Source organism: Pristiophorus japonicus, chromosome 16 (genome assembly GCF_044704955.1).
Source record: "Pristiophorus japonicus isolate sPriJap1 chromosome 16, sPriJap1.hap1, whole genome shotgun sequence".
NCBI classification, from domain to species: Eukaryota; Metazoa; Chordata; class Chondrichthyes; family Pristiophoridae; genus Pristiophorus; species Pristiophorus japonicus.
The window spans coordinates 132,037,501-132,056,150 of record NC_091992.1 but is presented as its reverse complement, the minus strand read 5'-3'; the positions used below and the strand labels follow the sequence as shown (position 1 = coordinate 132,056,150).

Genomic DNA, 18,650 nt, shown 5'->3' with positions numbered 1-18,650 from the left:
GGTGCAAACCAGGATTTTTTTTTAATACTTATTTTAATTCAATATTTTACTGCAATGCACTGTTTTTATAAGATTAAATAAAACCACATCATTTGATGGACAGTTGATTTTTCTTGTGGCAATACATCATGAAACCAAAAGCCAATACCATTCAAAAACACCCGCTGGAAATAGCGCAACTCCTTTACTTGTGCCCCGCTAGCTTCATACAGCCAAACAAGGGATGAGATGGCATCTCGGGGACAAATGACCATTAGCTCGCGGGCAGAATGGAATAAAGATCTCCTCACGCCAAAATTTACACTGGAGACTGTGGTCCAAATGAAATGTCTTGGCTTCACGGCGTGTTCCCTTATCAAATTGCTTCTCCATCAAACAATCAAGCTTGTTTAGTGCTGGTCACAATACACTTCACTAAAGTATGTAATTGATACTATAAAAAAAAACATGCATGCCTAATACATCTGAAAATGTATTAATTTTGTCAACGTTCTGTCGTTGCACCCCTGCCCCCTCAAAAATACTGAAGAAACTGGGATTTCGTTGGGGTTTCAGTCTTTTCAAAATGGTCTATTTACAAATGTTGATGGTCACCAGCTCTAACGGAGCACTATAAGCAGACTGGCATGGCCAGAGGCAATGGTTTTGTGAGCTTAAATTATGTAAATAAAAAACAACCGTTGGAAAATTCCACTCATGTGCCGTAATGGGTTTAAAATAATGGAGCAGTTGTTTGAGTAATCTTCTCCCCGTAAATGCGTAACAAAATCAGATGTACGTAAAAACCAATAGAAGAAGCCTTTGCAAGAAATTGAGTATGGAACCCAGGATTCTTCACAAGCTTCCAGTTCCTCAGCCAACGCAAAACAATCGTTCAGCACAGCAGACCCGCCCTTGCTCTGTGCACTGGGTTTTATTTTTCTTTTGTTGGAAACCATTTCATATTCATGTTTTGTACCAAACGACCGTGGGTCACTGAAGTTATGGTTCATTTATTTTTTTTCTTCTAAAATTACCTTTTTAAAAAAAAATGAAGATAATGTACCGTGCTGTGTGGACGACTTCGGGTAGAATGAACGGGCACCATGTTAACAGCGCCAACTCATTATGGACAGACTGATCGGGCCAAAACAACCCTCCCGCTCACATTTTAGGGTGCTAACAACTTAAACCTGTTTTTGTTGCTTTTCTGTGGTAAGGAATTCAATGTTCGAAGAAACAGTAAAACATTTTAGGTCGCTTCCGATACATTCATTTGTCCTTCTTCGACTCAGTATTCTTCAGACATCGACCCAAAAATGTTAATATCATTTGAGGCTATTTTTGTGCCGGTTTTACCGTACACGCCGGCGATGCAGTCATCGAGCTTTATCTCACCGCATTCCCTTAATCTTTCTGCAGTGGTTTAAGGCAGGCCTCTTCCCTTCCTGCTGATAGAATTGGGTTTACAGCTCAAAAACACAATGCATCTGAAAGTTTGTTTCTTATAAAAAAGCTCAGAACTAATCTAAATCATTTTCCATGCTGACAATGCACATTTCATCCGTAAGTTTGATGATTCAAATGTGTCCACAGCTGGGGGTTATTCTGTCAAATGGCTTCCAACAGTGACTGTTAAGTTCAAGGATTGGGGAAAAAAAAACAACAAAAAAAAAAACTCTAGGGGGAGAGCAATGTGTCGAAACCTCACAAATTCAAGAGCGCTCACAGTCAGGATATCCAGTAGTACAAAAATGAGGGATTTTGGGGAGGGGGTGGGAATAAAAATGATGTGTGGCTTCCCACAGAGCAAAATAAAAATAAATGATAAAACGCGAACATTCGACTCACGCGTATCACAAAGACCAAGTGCATTTCCCAGTTTACGGAAGAAATCCAAAATAATGGAACCGTGACTCCAGGTGAAAGTGAAAGGCCAAATTGTATCACATCAGGGGACATTTTAAAGCTGGCAACCTGCAGTTTCTGCAGATTAAGCTTTATTTATCCCTATCCGGCATTAGAAGACTCATACGCGAAAGGCTGCACGCCCCCCCCAGTAATTCGGCGATTAGGCATACAATTCCAACGCTCCCAAAAACGTATTGTTTTACAACCATGCTTGCAAACATTTAAAGTAAATTTTTTTTTTTATTTAGAAGAAAAATAAACAAAAAAAAATGTCAGCCATTTTCACCTGCGAGTCTCGCCTCCTCCATTCCTGAGTCTGGTTTTCATGCTCTACTATGGCGGCGCGAAGCTGTTTCTCTAAGTTATCTATCTCACGTTCGTGCTCTCGGACCAGGCTGTCTTTTTCCGCGTTGTGCTGCTGGAATAGGTGCGTCTTCTCCTGCTCATGCTCCAGCTTCGATTCGACTATCTGATTGGACAAGGAAGAGTACTGTTCATCAATACCACATCACCGTTACCATGACAACAATTCTTCGGCTGCATTTTTCCCTCTCCTAATTCCTCTTAAATTGATCAATTTGTCAAAAAATGTTCCTTTCTTTTTTACCCCAACGCAAAACAAAATTCCTACGTCATTGTGACAACGCCCCTCTGCAGGTGCTAAAACACTCCATTGAATTTGCTCATTATATACATCGGGCGCTCACTCTTAACCAACCCTCCCATCCCACTTTTGCAAATTGATTATTTTTCCAGTTCTTTCCACAATAACTATGAACAGAAAAACAATAAATCCACCAATATCTTTTGCAGAAGTTGTGATTATATTTATATATTTTAATTTTTTCTTTCTCTGTTGCAGCAATAACTGGCCCCAAACTATATTTCTATAAAACTGCAAAACCTAATCCTTACTATGTGAACCGTTAGATGCCGATTTCTGCAGCTATTCAAATTAGAAATGAGGTTTCAATGAAAGCACGCACAAAGGTTTTTTTTCCCCTTAAATCTTTAGAGAATGGAATTTGGATTTTGTTTTTGTGGAAAAATCAGCAGGTTACAATTCTACAGTTCCATTTCCATGCAGACAAAATCAACCAATTTACAGTCGTTTTTACATGAAAGCCGGAGCATTATCCCGCTGTCAGCTACGTGATTCTGAAATAAACAGACTTACGTGTTCAGCAGGACGCCTGCTGTGCTGGTAGCTCGCTATGATTACACATAAAGCAGTCTATTCCCCAATATTCTGTTCTCAGTCCCTACCAAGCTGGATACTGTGACCTTGGCCAATCCTCAGCTCTTCTCACTAGATCTGAATGGTAGTATGAAACCGAGGCCTACTCTCTACTGCTTTGATACTAATCCTCCCAGACTGTGCACAATGGCACCCTACCTGGCCTTCTGACTATAGGCAGCTAGGCTGGCTTTGAAGCAGGTGATGAATAGGGGCCTGCAGGATGCCAGATTTCCAGCAAATGCCAGGCCACACAGCTGCTAGGAACAGTCACTTACATTTTTCTTCAGTTTTGGTTGATTTTTGTCGAGATGGCGTTCGGACCAAAAGATATAAGCTCATTTTAAGCACAGACATTCTCTTGTCTAACAGCTGATGGCTAGATCACTCTCAAATGCTTCTGCATGCGCAGGGCATTCTAAGAGCACTTAACCCTTAGGCAACTTTCAAACTGAAACCAATTAATAAATTTTACCCCAAGGGGCGTCTCGACTTGAACTTTCTTTACACGTTTAACTAAAGACATACTCAATCTTGAAAACGGTAATGCTTTCCCTCCCTCCCCTCCGCACGCAAACAATAAAACCACGACTTTGCTCGTGTATCACGACATTACAAACCCGCATTGTGAAGCGCTGCTCTAATATTCATCAGTTTAGCTTTCACTGGCCTGTACTGAACTGATGCAATGCTGCTCGCATTCACATCGCAGTCCCGACATATTTCAATTATTTATTATTTCAAAAAGAAAAATGCCTTAAAAAATTTAAAGAGAGAACAGGCATGCAATAGAAGACAAAGTGAAAAGCAATGTCGGACAACATTTTAAGATTAGGATTTTTGAGCTCGTCAGTGAGGGAAACAAGAGCCGTAATTGTAAAGCAAAACTGATGTACTGGAAAGGCATTTATAGTTACTGCTAATTAATAATAAATACATTCTTTCAATTTTATAACCTGCTGTGTAAAATTGCATCTCATTTTCTTTTCTCTTCTCCCCCACCCTCTCAAAAAGGAAGAAGGATTAAGCAGTAACCCTTGTTGCATCTTCTTCAGACGTCATGATGCAAAACGACATTTTTCACAGCAAATGCTTCCTCTGCTGGCTTGGTCAGCAATGAATGGGAGGTGGGTTCAATCGACTTGGAGCAGTGCAGTGATGCACCGGGACAGGACTCTGCACCTCTTTACTGTAATAAATACACCTTGCCCTCATTCTTCCTTTCATTCTCCCCTTGCCATCTTCCTTATAAGGCAACTAGATCTTGGCTCCCATTTTATTTCCCTCAAGTCCTATTTAATGCAGTGTTCCTGGTCACTCTGTGCAACACTTGAATGCTAACATGCTTGGTTCCCAAGGACCCTGGTATAATGAGTGCAGAGTAAAGATAATGTGGCACAATCAAAATCACTATTGTTTTAGACTGAATCCCCCAGTGACCAAAATTATTCAAAGCATTTCCTGTAAAGACAGAAAATCTTTGTTTCCATAAAAGTAAAAAAGGAATCTGATTATATGTACCTGTTGTTCATATCGTTGCTTGAGTTCCTCCAACTGCCAAGAGAATTCTTTTGATTGCTTCTCTCGGACAGATTTTGATCTACTTAGATCTGCCTCAACCTTCTCCATCTATGCAATGCAAAAAAAGAGAATTTTTGATTTGACACTGTAGTCATAGAGACAAAAATCTATAACGATTTCACTACACCAAATACAGTTTCAAACACGGTGAGTCTAGGATGGATTAAACAGTGATTATGTTTGAGCAGCTATTTTTGTTTTCTATTTAAACAAAATCAAGAAATATTCTTGACTGCTCAGCTTGTCAAAATACCAGAAGTTAAAAAAAATTATAAATTAAAAAAGAACAAAGTTTAAAAAAAACCGATGACAAAGTAAATCAATCAAATCAGGATCAGAAGCAAACTTCAAATACATTTGCCACTTTCCTTTGCATAAAGGCCTCTTCCAGTTACAGATTCTGTCCCCAAGCCATCAGCAGACTGATCTGAGCAATATGAATTATACAGTGAAAACTGAAACTATCAAAGCAGCAGATTAACCCGTTGTGGAGTTGGTAATGGATGGTTCCAAGACACGTGGCTGGGTTGAAACGGTGCTTGTCCTGTACTGTGTTTTCAATAACTTGCTGGTAACACTGACACTGGCAGGCAGATAGTGGATGTTGAAGATGTCGGCCAGCTTTTTTATTCCAAATCTTGTGAGTCTGTTTAGTAATTTCACTGCCTATGGGAATGATATGCAAGATGTATGAAAATCCCAAATGTTAACTCTCACTATTTGCAGCCGTGTACCAAATTCTTAAACCCATTTGAAGATGTTCTTGACAATTGAATATTAGCGCACAAATGACAGGACAGCAGCACGGTTTAGTGCTCCAATGGACTACTCTACGGCGTGGCAGGATGCAGGTCTACTCCTGTGAGTCCCCCCACAGTAAGTTGGTAATCTCACCCAGGCCACCGGAGAGAGGTCCTCGGGACGGATTCAATGTTTTGCCAAGTAGGGTGGGACAGGTCATGGGGGGGGAAAACAACATTCTCATGTAGCTCCTGGGAGCACTGAACTCTTCCAGGCTACCGGATGGGGTGGTTTTCTTTTGGAGAGACCCAAATAATGACCACAATAAAAAAGAAAATAGTTTTCAATGTTCTTTCACTCATAATTTCCCAACAGCGATTGCACTTGTAAACCAAATATTCCTCATCCACACCATGATTGACATGCCAATACTCACCATCAATGCTAGAAAGACCATCTGTATTCCACAACTGTCTTTGCCCATATTAAAGTAGTTTTTCACCATCTATTCCCTCATTATAGGCTGTTACCAAGCTCCCTTTAGTCAAGTTGTGAGGCTATCAGACACCAGTTACAATCATCCTACAGGAGATGTGGTTCTGTGCAATGGGTCTGATTCCATGACCGCTACTTCCCCACTACATGGGCAAACCTGGCAAGTATCAATCACAGCACTGACCATCACTCCATTCTGGTCTGAAAATGCAGCCTGTTACTGACAGCTCCAGGTATTTAAGTGGGTTTGAGGTCCTTGTCACTCACGCCAGTCATACACATCACTCCATACCTTCCCACAATGGTGACAACTCTGTCAAGGCCAAAGACAAGTGGGCTTGAAAGTCTGTCAAAGATCCTCACCGCACTGAAAGTTAGGAGTCTCATCCTCTGCCTTGCCATCAGAAATTAATACCTCAGCTAAATGCTTCCTTTCGATATTAAGAATTACAAATTTAAACCATGCCAGTATATGTTAATGGAATTTTTCATCTTTCACAGTATAACCAGCTCACTCAAAACTGCTGCCTCTGAAAGATCAGATATCTAAAGTTCACAAAATCCAGTGAAGGAAAGGAAAGGAAATTAATCTGGTTCTGTTTAAAATGATGTCTCATTGTACCAAGTGGTACAACCAGTGGTTACAACACAAGTCTGAGACCTAGCGCACAAGATCAGCTGTGAGAAGCATTATCCATTCCCAGCCAGCAGTTTGGTTGATGCAGCCCATTGGGGTAAGAGAGAGTCGCCACTGTCCACCATGCCTTGAGACAAGTTCGCCTTCCTAGTACAATTCTACAAATATGGCCAACCCTCTGGGGCCCAAGACCAAGCAGGGTGCTCTGGCTGCTGAATGAGCATAGCCATGAGAACAACGTCAATGGGACCCAATCAAAGGAAGAGGCAACTCCAGAATAAATGTGCACTTGCATATAAACACTTTTGAATTCGAAAAATACAGACTATCTGCATGGCTCTTCACAGAAATAAATGACAGGGTTTTGTTCTACCACAGGGGGCGGGGGGAGGGGGAGGGGCGGGGAGGGAGGAAAGAAGAGCATGGGAAATGTAAATAGAGTTCTTACGGTTTAAAAAAAATGCTAATCTTAATTCTTCTATATTAATGATCATTTTGTGCTTCCTCCCCAACTATTTCTCTTGTTTTTGTTTTGGTGTCAGCTCCATTGGGATGAGGAGAAATTGAGAGTAAGAGGGCATATATTCCCTCCAGTTTAGAAGAATGCAAAGTGATCGCATTGAAACAAATAAAATTCAAAGGGGACTTAACAGGGTAGATGCTGGGAGAATGTTTCCCCTGGCTAGGGAGTCTAGAACCAGGGGGCAGTCTCAGAATAAGAGGTCGGCCATTTAGGACTGAGATGAGGAGAAATGTCTTCACTCAAAGGGTTATGAATCTTCGGAATCCTCTACCCCAGATAGCTGTGGATGCTCAGTCGTTGAGTATATTCAAGATAGAGATTGATAGATTTTTGGATACTAAGGGAATCAAGGGATATGGGGATAATACGGGAAGGTGGAGTTGAGGGTCTTATTGAATGGTGGAGCGGCATCAAAGGACCGAATGCCCTACTCCGGCTCCTATCCTTATGTTCTCATGTTCTATTGCACTTTCAAGCTCAGTGAATCATCCTAATCAGCTTCCTAATAGAAGTGAAGAAAATCAATAAAAACATCTCGTACATGGCAAAACCTGGGAGATATTCCCCATTTTGATGTTGTAACGGCAACCTGCTGGAGATCCATCACCTCAGGTCTCCTGGACAGTAAAGACTCACTTGTTTGACGTAACCAGCTGTTCTGTCATCAGCTAGCTGCCTGGGAATCTGCTTCTTTGCAAGTCCTGGAAACTTGTGCTTCAGCTCAAACCCAACTAAACATTTGGCAGCAGCTGTGGCTCTGGTTTCTGGTGCGAGGCATAAACAGTGACATGGCGGCTTTACTAACTTTCTTTACAGTTGAAAGTTTTGCACAAGCTAAGTACCCTGTAAATGTATTTATAAACCACCCAACCATCTGAAAATAGCTTGTGAAAACAAATCAAGCTAGACCTTCTCCTTAAGTTGGAGCATCTTCATAAATATGCCTCACCCAAAGCTGAATAGAAACATAGAAAGTAGGTGCAGGAGTAGGCCATTCGGCCCTTCGAGCCTGCACCACCATTCAATAAGATATGGACCAACACTTCTCAAATTCCACGAAATCCCGGCACAGAAATCACACAGCGTCAAGCTTCTAATGGCTGAGGATCAGTGTACAATATCTGAAAATTTAGTATTTGATTTATCTGATGTTGAGATGCCCAACAACTATGATACATGAAAGTGAGTGCTTTCCAGCCAAATATTTCCACATGTCAAAAAAAAATCTGTTTTGAAAAACTCTATTTTTCTTGCAGCCTGTCACATAATTTTCACTCATAATCACCAGATGGCGCTGCATTGTGCGCTGGGAAATAACGTGTTAATGGCAGCAGTTTACTCCGCCAAAAGCACGATCGGAATAACAAACTCTGCTCAGGAACAAGCTTACTCCATAAACTGATATCCCCAATACAGTTTAATTTCCAATATTCAGTCAACTCCAAACACAGACCGTGTTGACAAGAAAACTGGTGCTGAGTGTAACTGCTAACTATCAAACAGATTTAGTTGCTGGTCTGAAAGTTACTGTGTTGGACTTCATAGCTTTCCTCACTTCAAAGCATGTCATTTGGAAGCAATCTATTCTTATGCATCAGTGCTGGGATCAATTAGTAACAGTGGAAAACTGAATTCCTTACAAGAGTGTTTCCTGATTTGAAGCTAAAAATTTTTTCCCTTGGCAAAATGAACTTGTCCTTAGGAGCCAAAAGTGCTGCAGGGATTATGCAACCCACAAAATCCACACTTCCAAAGTAATTACACGGTCAACTTTCAGTGTGATTTCAGGATGAGCATGAGGTGCCGCCAAAAAAGAACAGCCTGAAGGTATCGGAGTTGCTGAGGGTTCAGACCTCCTGTCACCACCAGGGGCCATAGCATTCCTCTCATCCCTAATTTTAAGGAAAAATTAAACTGCGTAAACAGTGGTGCAATACAAGGAGACGGCACTCGTGGACTGATCCGAGTCTTTAGCACTGCTCTGAAGATTGCTCCTGTTCAGAAACATGTTTAAAAGAAGAAAGCAATTGCATTTATATTGCGTGGTTCATGACCTCAGGATATCCCAAAGCCCTTCACGGCCAATGAAGGACCTTTTGAAGTGTAGCCACTGTTGTAATGGAGGGAAATGCAGCAGCTAATCTGCACGCAGCAAGGTTTCACAAGCAGTAAGGGGATAATCATTTTTTTTTTTGTAAATGATGTGGGTTGAGGGATAAATATTGATTTGGACACCAAGGGAAATCCCAGGTGCCGAAATTGCCCTCCACTCCAAATGGGGCTCACAATTCGAATTAAATGATTATTCTCCGCCCCATGGATTTTGCCCTCTTTTCCTCTGTGATTTCCTTGGAGCGGTGTTTCGGGCGGCTGCAGGGCGGTGCTCGCAGCGCCACACTGGTGTGTAGCAATGTCCCTCCCCTTTAGTTAAAGGGGAGGGCCGCTGCGAGCTCTGCAGCAACATTAGTGGCGCCCACTGGGCCACCAGGGAGGGCTTCGGCCGAACCCGTGGCCGCCATTGACTTCCTGCTGGGAAAAGCTGTCGAGGGCACTGAGCGGTGGCCGTTCCGCTCCTGAGGGGCAATTTCCCTCGTAGGGCAGAAAGGGGTTGTCGCGGAGCGGTAAGGGATTGTCGCCGGGCAATAAGGGGTCGTCACCGGGCGGTAAGGGATTGTCGCCGGGCAATAAGGGGTCGTCGCCGGGCGGTAAGGGGTCGTCGCCGGGAGGTAAGGGGTCGTCACCGGGCGGTAAGGGGTCGTCGCCGGGAGGTAAGGGGTCGTCGCCGGGAGGTAAGGGGTCGTCACCGGGCGGTAAGGGATCGTCGCCGGGCAATAAGGGGTCGTCGCCGGGAGGTAAGGGGTCGGCGCTGGGCGGTAAGGGGTCGTCACCGGGCGGTAAGGGATTGTCGCCGGGCAATAAGGGGTCGTCGCCGGGCGGTAAGGGGTCGTCGCCGGGCGGTAAGGGGTCGGCGCCGGGAGGTAAGGGGTCGGCGCCGGGAGGTAAGGGGTCGGCGGCGGGTGGTAAGGGGTCGGCGCTGGGCGGTAAGGGGTTGGCGGCGGGTGGTAAGGGGTCGTCGCCGGGCGGTAAGGGGTCGTCGCCGGGCGGTAAGGGGTCGTCGCCGGGAGGTAAGGGGTCGTCGCCGGGCGGTAAGGGGTCGGCGGCGGGTGGTAAGGGGTCGTCACCGGGCGGTAAGGGGTCGGCGTGTGCCCAACGGGCGGGGCGGAAACCCGATTCTGCCGCTCCCGGCCCAAGGGCGATTTCAGATGGGTCAGCCCATCGGCCGGCCCCCGGTCGGAAAGCCCTTATTTAAAGGTGGTAATGGACCTTAAGGAGGGGAGCAATTTCGGCCCCCCGGTGTTTTACTTTGAACAGTGGGATATTTTAAACCTACCTCAGTTTTACATCTCACTTGAAAGGCAGCACCTCCGACAGTGCAGCACTCCTTCAGTACTGCACTGAAGTGTCAGCCTAGATTATGAGCTTTAGTGTCTGGAGTGGGACTTTGGAAAATTAGCAAAAAGGAAAAACACAGCTTTTTGCTTATTAAAGTCAAATCATGAGGAACTTGTGTCAAGTTCCATTTGGGGTGGGGGGGGGGGACTTTAAAAAGGTCAAGTGAAAAGTGAACTCAAGGTTGAATTGGCTTTAGTCAATTGAAAGTATTGTTTTGCACACAGCAGGGTTGCATATTTATATAATTGTATCCATTGGTACATCTCGCAGATTTGGGAAGATTTCTCACCCTGGCTTTCAGCGATTTTCAATGCCTTTTTCTGTTTTTATAAAACTGTATTGACTTGCACAGAAACAAAAAAGATTAAGGGTCATATTGCAAAACATATTTCCATCAGCTGAATGATTTCTCCAATCGCCTCTCATCTCCCCAAGTCTGACACCACCTGTGGTCAATTCTGTAGGAAAGCGGGCAAACTGCTCACAGGCCTCTGCAAAGTCACTCTGAACTAACTGCTGGGAGGGATGGGAATGGCCGCCCCTCTGATTCCCCTTCCTCACAGCACAGCAGCGGAGTTCAGGAACGTAGTTGTATGCGACATTAAGCCTGCATCCCTCACTGACATGGTGCAGCGTGATCACGCCTTGTGCTCATCTATTTATCTGTTAGATGAAGCAATTTTATCAAACAAATGATTAAAGCGATGGCCACTACCTTTCTGCTGCCAACCACACCACTTCTTTAATGTGTATTGATAAATTAAAAACAGTTTTACTACAAAGAATAAAAAATAATAATCAGCAGCAGCATCTGGTATGTGGAGATTCTCAAACTCGTTGGAGAGACTCGACCAATACTTTGAAGGCAACGAGCTGGAAGGGGATGAGAACTCGACCAAACGAAGAGCGATCCTCCTAATTGTCTGTGGGGCTACAACCTATGGCGTCATGAAGAATCTCCTGGCCCTGGCAAAACCAACAGAGGAATTCTAGAAGAACTGTGTACGCAGGCCCGGGAGCACCTAAATCCTAAGGAAAGTTTTGATGGCGAGATATCGGTTCTATACGTGTCAATGATCGGAGGGCCAGGAAGTGGTGAGCTTCGTCGCCGAACTAAGGTGCCTTGCAGGACATTGTGAGTTTGAGGGATTCCTAGAGCAAATGCTGAGACTTTTTTGTACTGGGCATCGGACATGAGACAATCCTTCACAATCTGTTGACTGCAGAAACTTCAAATCTGAGTAAAGCTATAACGATAGCCCAGGCATTTATGTCCACCAGCGACAACACCAAGCAGATTTCGCAGAACAAAGAAGTTTCAGCCAGTACTGTGCATAAAGTAACGTCGGTTTTGAGCAGAAGTGTACAGGGCAGAATGTACACACCGGCTGCTGTGGCCCAACCTCAATTGACCCAGAATCCGCCATCATCTGTTAAAGCGAGGCAGTTAACGCCCTGTTGGTGATGCGGGGGTGATCATCGGCCCCATCAATGCCGCTTTAAGCACTGTGCGTGCAATGGTTGCAGAACAACGGGACACCTCCAACGAATGTGCAGGTGAGCTGCAAACCCTGCAAACCACCACATTGCAGAGGAAGATCTGTCCCCAGTGGATCAGACGGAATTGGAAACTTGTACGGAGGAGGCAGAAGTGTAAGGGGTACACATTCACGATGAAATGCCCACCAATAATTTTGAAAGTTGAACTGAACAGTATTCCAGTGTCTATGGAGCTGGACACGGGGGCAAGTCAGTCCATAATGAGTAAAAGGGCCTTCGACAGGCTGTGGGGGAAGAAGACACAGGCCCAAGCTCAGCCCCATTCACACGAAGCTAAGGACTTATACAAAGGAACTAATCCCGGTAATTGGCAGTGCTAAAGTCAAAGTCTCCTATGGTGGAGCAGTACACAAACTCCCGCTGTGGATTGTGCCAGGGGATGGCCCTACATTACTTGGCAGAAGCTGGCTGGGGAAAATCCGCTGGAACTGGGACGACATCTGAGCGCTTTCGTCAGTCGACGACACCGCATGTACCCAGGTTCTAAGCAAGTTCCCATCGTTACTCGAGCTAGGCATTGGAAGTTTCTCGGGGGCAAAAGTGCAGATCCATTTGGTTCTCGGTACGTGACCCATCCACCACAAGGCTCGGACGGTACCGTACATGATGCGTGAAAAAGTGGAAATCGAGCTGGACAGGCTGCAACGTGAAGACATCACCACGCTGGTGGAGTTCAACGACTGGGCCAGTCCGATTGTTCCGGTACTCAAGGAGGATGGTAGTTAGAATTTGCGGTGACTATAAAGTAACAATTAACCAATACCCGCTACCCAAGGCAGACAACCAATTTGTGACCCTGGCTGGAGGGAAGGCGTTCACCAAGCTGGACCTGACCTCAGCCTACATGGCGCAGGAGCTGCAATAGTCTTCACAAGGCCTCACCTGCATCAACACGCACAAGGGTCTATTTATTTACTACTGGTGCCCATTCGGGATTCGGTTGGCTGCAGCCATCTTCCAGCGGAACACGGAAAACCTGCTAAAGTCGGATTCTTGCACAGTGGTCTTCCAGGACGACATATTGGTTACAGGTCGGGACACCATGGAGCACTGGAAGAACCTGGAGGAGGTTCTTAGTCGGTTGGATCGCGTGGGGCTCAGGTTGAAACGCTCGAAATGTGTTAAGCACAGGACGTCGAATTCTTAGGAAGGAGGATCGCAGCAGACGGCATCAGACCCACCAACGCCAGAACGGAGGCCATCAAGAACGCGTCGTGGCCACAGAACGTGATGGAGCTGCGGTCGTTTCTGGAACTCCTGAACTACTTTGGTAATTTCCTACCTGGGTTAAGCACCCTGCTAGAACCCCTGCATGCGCTACTGCGCAAGGGAGACGACTGGATATGGGGAAATTCACAAGAGGCTGCCTTTAAGAAAGCCAGAAATTTACTGTGTTCTAACAAACTGCTTGTCCTGTATAACCCATGTAAACGACGAGTGTTAGCTTGCGATGCTTCATCATATGGGGTCGGGTGTGTGTTACAACAGGCTAATGAATCGGGAATTTTGCAACCAGTTGCATGTGCATCCAGGAGTTTATCCAAGGCCGAAAGGGCCGACAGCATGGTTGAAAAAGCAGCTCCGGTGTACATTTACAGGGTAAAAAAAATGCACCAGTACTTGTTTAGCCTCAAGTTCGAGCTTGAAACAGACCACAAGCCGCTCATATCGCTTTTCTCAGAGAGCAAAGGGATCAATACCAATGCCTCTGCCCGCATCCAAAGATGGGCGCTCATGCTGTCGGCATACAACTATGTAATCCGCCACAGACCGGGCACAGAGAACTGTGCAGATACTCTCAGTCGGCTAACATTGCCCACCACAGGGGTGGAAATGGCACAGCCAGCGGACTTGCTTATGGTCATGGAGGCATTTGAGAATGAGAAATCCCCCGTTACGGCCCGCCAGATCAGGACCTGGACCAGCCAGGATCCTTTAGTGTTCCTGGTAAAAAAACTGTGTCCTCCATGGGAGCTGGTCCAGTGTCCCAGTGGAGATGCAGGAAGCAATTAAGCCATTCCACAGACGCAAAGATGAGCTGTCCCTGCAGGCGGACTGTCTCTTGTGGGGCAACCGTATGGTCTTGCCCAAGAAAGGCAGAGACACATTTATTGGGGAACTACACAGCACCCACCCAGGAATCGTGATGATGAAAGCCATAGCCAGATCCCACGTGTGGTGGCCAGGCATCGACTCAGATTTAGAGTCATGTGTGCGCCAGTGCAACGCTTGCTCTCAGTTGAGCAATGCACCCAGAGAGGTACCGCTAAGTTTATGGTCCTGGCCATCCAAACCGTGATCAAGGATCCGTGTAGACGATGCAGGCCCATTCCTCGGCAAAATGTTTTTGGTTGTCGTGGATGCTTACTCAAAGTGGATTGAATGTGCAATAATGTCTGGAAGCACGTCCACGGCCACCACTGAAAGTCTACGAGCTATGTTTGCCACGCACGGTCTGCCTGATGTCCGAGCCAGCGACAATGGGCCATGCTTCACCAGTGCTGAATTCAAAGAATTCATGACCCGCAACGGGATCAAACATGTACATCTGCGCCGTTCAAGCCCACATCCAACGGCAAGGCAGAATGGGCAGTTCAGACCATCAAGCAAAGCTTGAAACGCGTGTCGGAAGGCTCCCTGCAGACTTGGTTGTCCCAAGTACTGCTCAGTTACCGCATCAGACCCCACTCACTCACAGGGATTCCCCCAGCCAAGCTGCTCATGAAAAAGGCGCTTAAAACAAGGCTCTCTCTGGTCCACCCTGATCTACATGATCACGTGGAGGACAAGCGACATCAACAGAGTGTGTACCATGACCGTGCAAACTTGTCACACGATATTGAGATCAATGATCCTGTGTTTGTGCTCAGTTAGGGCAATGGTCCCAAATGGCTCGCTGGCACGGTCACAGCCAAAGAGGTGAGGAGGGTGTTTCAGGTCAAACTGACCAATGGACAAACACACAGAAAACACTTGGACCAAATTAAACTGCGGTTCACCAACAGCAACGTACAACCTGAAGAGGACACCACCAACTTTGACCTTCCAACACACACACAAGTGGCAACTGACATCACAGTTGACCACGAAACAGAACTCACCATCCCCAGCCGCCGAGCAAGGCCGGCTGCCCAACAGCCCAGTGAAGAACTGACCAACCCAACCACACCAACATTTGTACCGAGACGATCGACAAGGGAGCGCAAAGCCCCAGATCGTCTCACCTTGTAAATAAGTGTATTGTTGACTTCACGGGGGAGTGATGTTATGTATTTAACCCCTTGTAACCTGCATCACAGCTGTCCACCAGAGGGCCTACCTGTTGGAGTCCCAAGGGATCCCAGCATCCCTTGGGAGCACGGTATATAAGCAGGCCACCCACGAGGTACCTGCACTCTGGAACTACAATAATGGAGCTAAGGTCATACTTGCTCATTACACACAGTATTCGGTCTGACCATCTATTATGAGCATGACAGCCATGTCAAGCATTATCGAGCTCTGCTCTCCTCTGCCAAAACTGCTCACTATTCCAGGACCATCCTGAAATGCAAAGGTAACCGCTGGGTTTTTTTCTGCACGACCAACCGTCTCATTAAACCCCTCCGACTTCCAAGTTCACCTCCAACAACAAATGTGAGGAGCGCGTTGACTTCTATGTCACTAAGATTGAGATCATAAGATTGAGGTAAAATGATGGAATCAATTATTAAGGATGTCATAGCAGCGCATTTGGAAAGAGGTGACATGATAGGTCCAAGTCAGCATGGATTTGTGAAAGGGAAATCATGCTTGACAAATCTTCTGGAATTTTTTGAGGATGTTTCCAGTAGAGTGGACAAGGGAGAACCAGTTGATGTGGTATATTTGGACTTTCAGAAGGCTTTCGACAAGGTCCCACACAAGAGATTAATATGCAAAGTTAAAGCACATGGGATTGGGGGTAGTGTGCTGACATGGATTGAGAACTGGTTGTCAGACAGGAAGCAAAGAGTAGGAGTAAATGGGGACTTTTCAGAATGGCAGGCAGTGACTAGTGGGGTACCGCAAGGTTCTATGCTGGGGCCCCAGCTGTTTACACTGTACATTAATGATTTAGACGAGGGGATTAAATGTAGTATCTCCAAATTTGCGGATGACACTAAGTTGGGTGGCAGTGTGAGCTGCGAGGAGGATGCTATGAGGCTGCAGAGTGACTTGGATAGGTTAGGTGAGTGGGCAAATGCATGGCAGATGAAGTATAATGTGGATAAATGTGAGGTTATCCACTTTGGTGGTAAAAACAGAGAGACAGACTATTATCTGAATGGTGACAGATTAGGAAAAGGGGAGGTGCAACGTGACCTGGGTGTCATGGTACATCAGTCATTGAAGGTTGGCATGCAGGTACAGCAGGCGGTTAAGAAAGCAAATGGCATGTTGGCCTTCATAGCGAGGGGATTTGAGTACAGGGGCAGGGAGGTGTTGCTATAGTTGTACAGGGCCTTGGTGAGGCCACACCTGGAGTATTGTGTACAGTTTTGGTCTCCTAACTTGAGGAAGGACATTCTTGCTATTGAGGGAGTGCAGCGAAGGTTCACCAGACTGATTCCCTGAATGGCGGGACTGACATATCAAGAAAGACTGGATCAACTGGGCTTGTATTCACTGGAGTTCAGAAGAATGAGAGGGGATGTCATAGAAACCTTTAAAATTCTGATAGGTTCAGACAGGTTAGATGCAGGAAGAATGTTCCCAATGTTGGGGAAGTCCAGAACCAGGGGTCACAGTCTAAGGATAAGGGGTAAGCCATTTAGGACCGAGATGAGGAGAAACTTCTTCACCCATAGAGTGGTGAACCTGTGGAATTCTCTACCAGAGAAAGTTGTTGAGGCCAATTCACTAAATATATTCAAAAAGGAGTTAGATGAAGTCCTTACTACTAGGGGGATCAAGGGGTATGGCGAGAAAGCAGGAATGAGGTACTGAAGTTGCATGTTCAGCCATGAACTCATTGAATGGCGGTGCAGGCTAGAAGGGCCGAATGGCCTACTCTTGCACCTATTTTCTATGTTTCTATCATTCATTCAGCAGCCTCTGCTGCATACCCCACTTCCCCTTGCCAAACCACTTTTCCAAAGGTTCCCCCCGCCCTAGTTCTGAATGCACAACATTCTCTAGTTTCTCTCCTAACTCCCTGCATTCTCCCTCTGAATTCACCTCATGCATGAGACCCATCTCCTGCTCTCTCTAACCTATTCCCACTAAACTGCTGACCACCCAATTTCCCTTTGCAGACCCCAATGCAAGCTGATGTCACCCCCATGTTTGCTGACCCACGTTGGCTTCCGGTCGGCCAATGCCCCAAGTTAAAAATTTATTTCAAGGGATTGTTCAAATCCCCTTATGTCCTTGCACCTCCCTATCTTTGTAAACTCCTCCAGCCCTACAACCCTCTGGGAACTCTGTGTTTGTCCAGCACTGGCCTCCTACTCATGCCCACTCCTTTTGTTCTATTATTGGCAGAAGTGCCTTAAGCCATCTAGGCCCAAAGCTCTGGAATTCCCTTCCTAAATCTCTCTGCCCTTCTTAAAACCTACCTCTTTGACCAAGCTTTTAGTCATCCCATCTAATATCCCACCTTTGGCTCAATGGCAATTTTTGTCTGATTACACTTCTGTGAAGCGCCTTAGCACATTTTTCTGCCTTAAAAAGATGTTATATAGATGCAAGTTACTGTTGCAGTACACAGCAGGTCAAACAACATATGAAGAGAGAAAGATGGGTTAAATATTACATGTGTTGGACGTCGGCCTGCTATGTACTTCCAGCATATTCAGTTTTGTACTATAGAAAATAACATGCTTCACGATGTGTAATCCCCCACAAATCCATGGGCTTCTGGTCAAGTGTGGGAGAAAATGGAATTTCCAGGCCATATTGTATCACTGTGGTTAAAACATTTGGACCAATAACAATCTGTATTGTTGCCAAAAATACAGTAGTGAAGAATTCCTAGAAATAGCCAACTTGAGCCTGGATGAGGACAGAGAATAAAATGTGCTGTTACCACAGTTATAAGAAAAGGCTTGTTTGAGTTTCAAAGCTGAAGATTTTACTGGTAATACAGCAACATTCTACATCACATTCTTTAAGCACATGCTTGAGAAAGACAAGTAGATTAAAGCCATGTGGATCTCTGATACTCCACACCTAAGTACAGACATTTGTTTTTACAGCTTCAGGGTTTATGCCAGCCTGTTTTCTCTAGTGAGGAGTTTTGGACTGCTTATCTTGCAGGAACACCTTTTTATGCACTTAGCATGGAGAGGTATCACTGCTGGAAAATAGTCCATTTCACCCTTTTTGTACCATGGACTTTAGTACTAACGTGAAGCTGTGCCATAGACTGAAGGGGTGAAGATGGAGCTCCCCATTCCAGTGAGTCTCTGATCTCAGCTGCAACTATGTCGGGAGGTGTTTGGTAGAGGCCAGGTGTCAGTGCTGTGCAGAAGGGAGGAAATTAAACAGCGTCATTGCAGATTCAATCTCAA

At 45.5% G+C, this 18,650-nt stretch overlaps 1 protein-coding gene across 5 annotated transcripts in view; it reads right to left on the bottom strand.

Annotated features, from left to right (window-relative positions):
- The window catches only part of cep112 (centrosomal protein 112), a 516,124-nt gene that overhangs the window by 158,021 nt on the left and 339,453 nt on the right, over window positions 1–18,650 (bottom strand). For all 5 annotated transcript variants that reach the window (XM_070857896.1, XM_070857897.1, XM_070857899.1 and 2 more), the window contains 2 exons: window positions 4,649–4,756; window positions 2,177–2,359 (listed from right to left, as the gene is read on the bottom strand). In XM_070857896.1, the coding sequence (XP_070713997.1) occupies window positions 2,177–2,359; window positions 4,649–4,756 (291 nt within the window). The remainder of the gene's footprint in view (window positions 1–2,176; window positions 2,360–4,648; window positions 4,757–18,650) is intronic.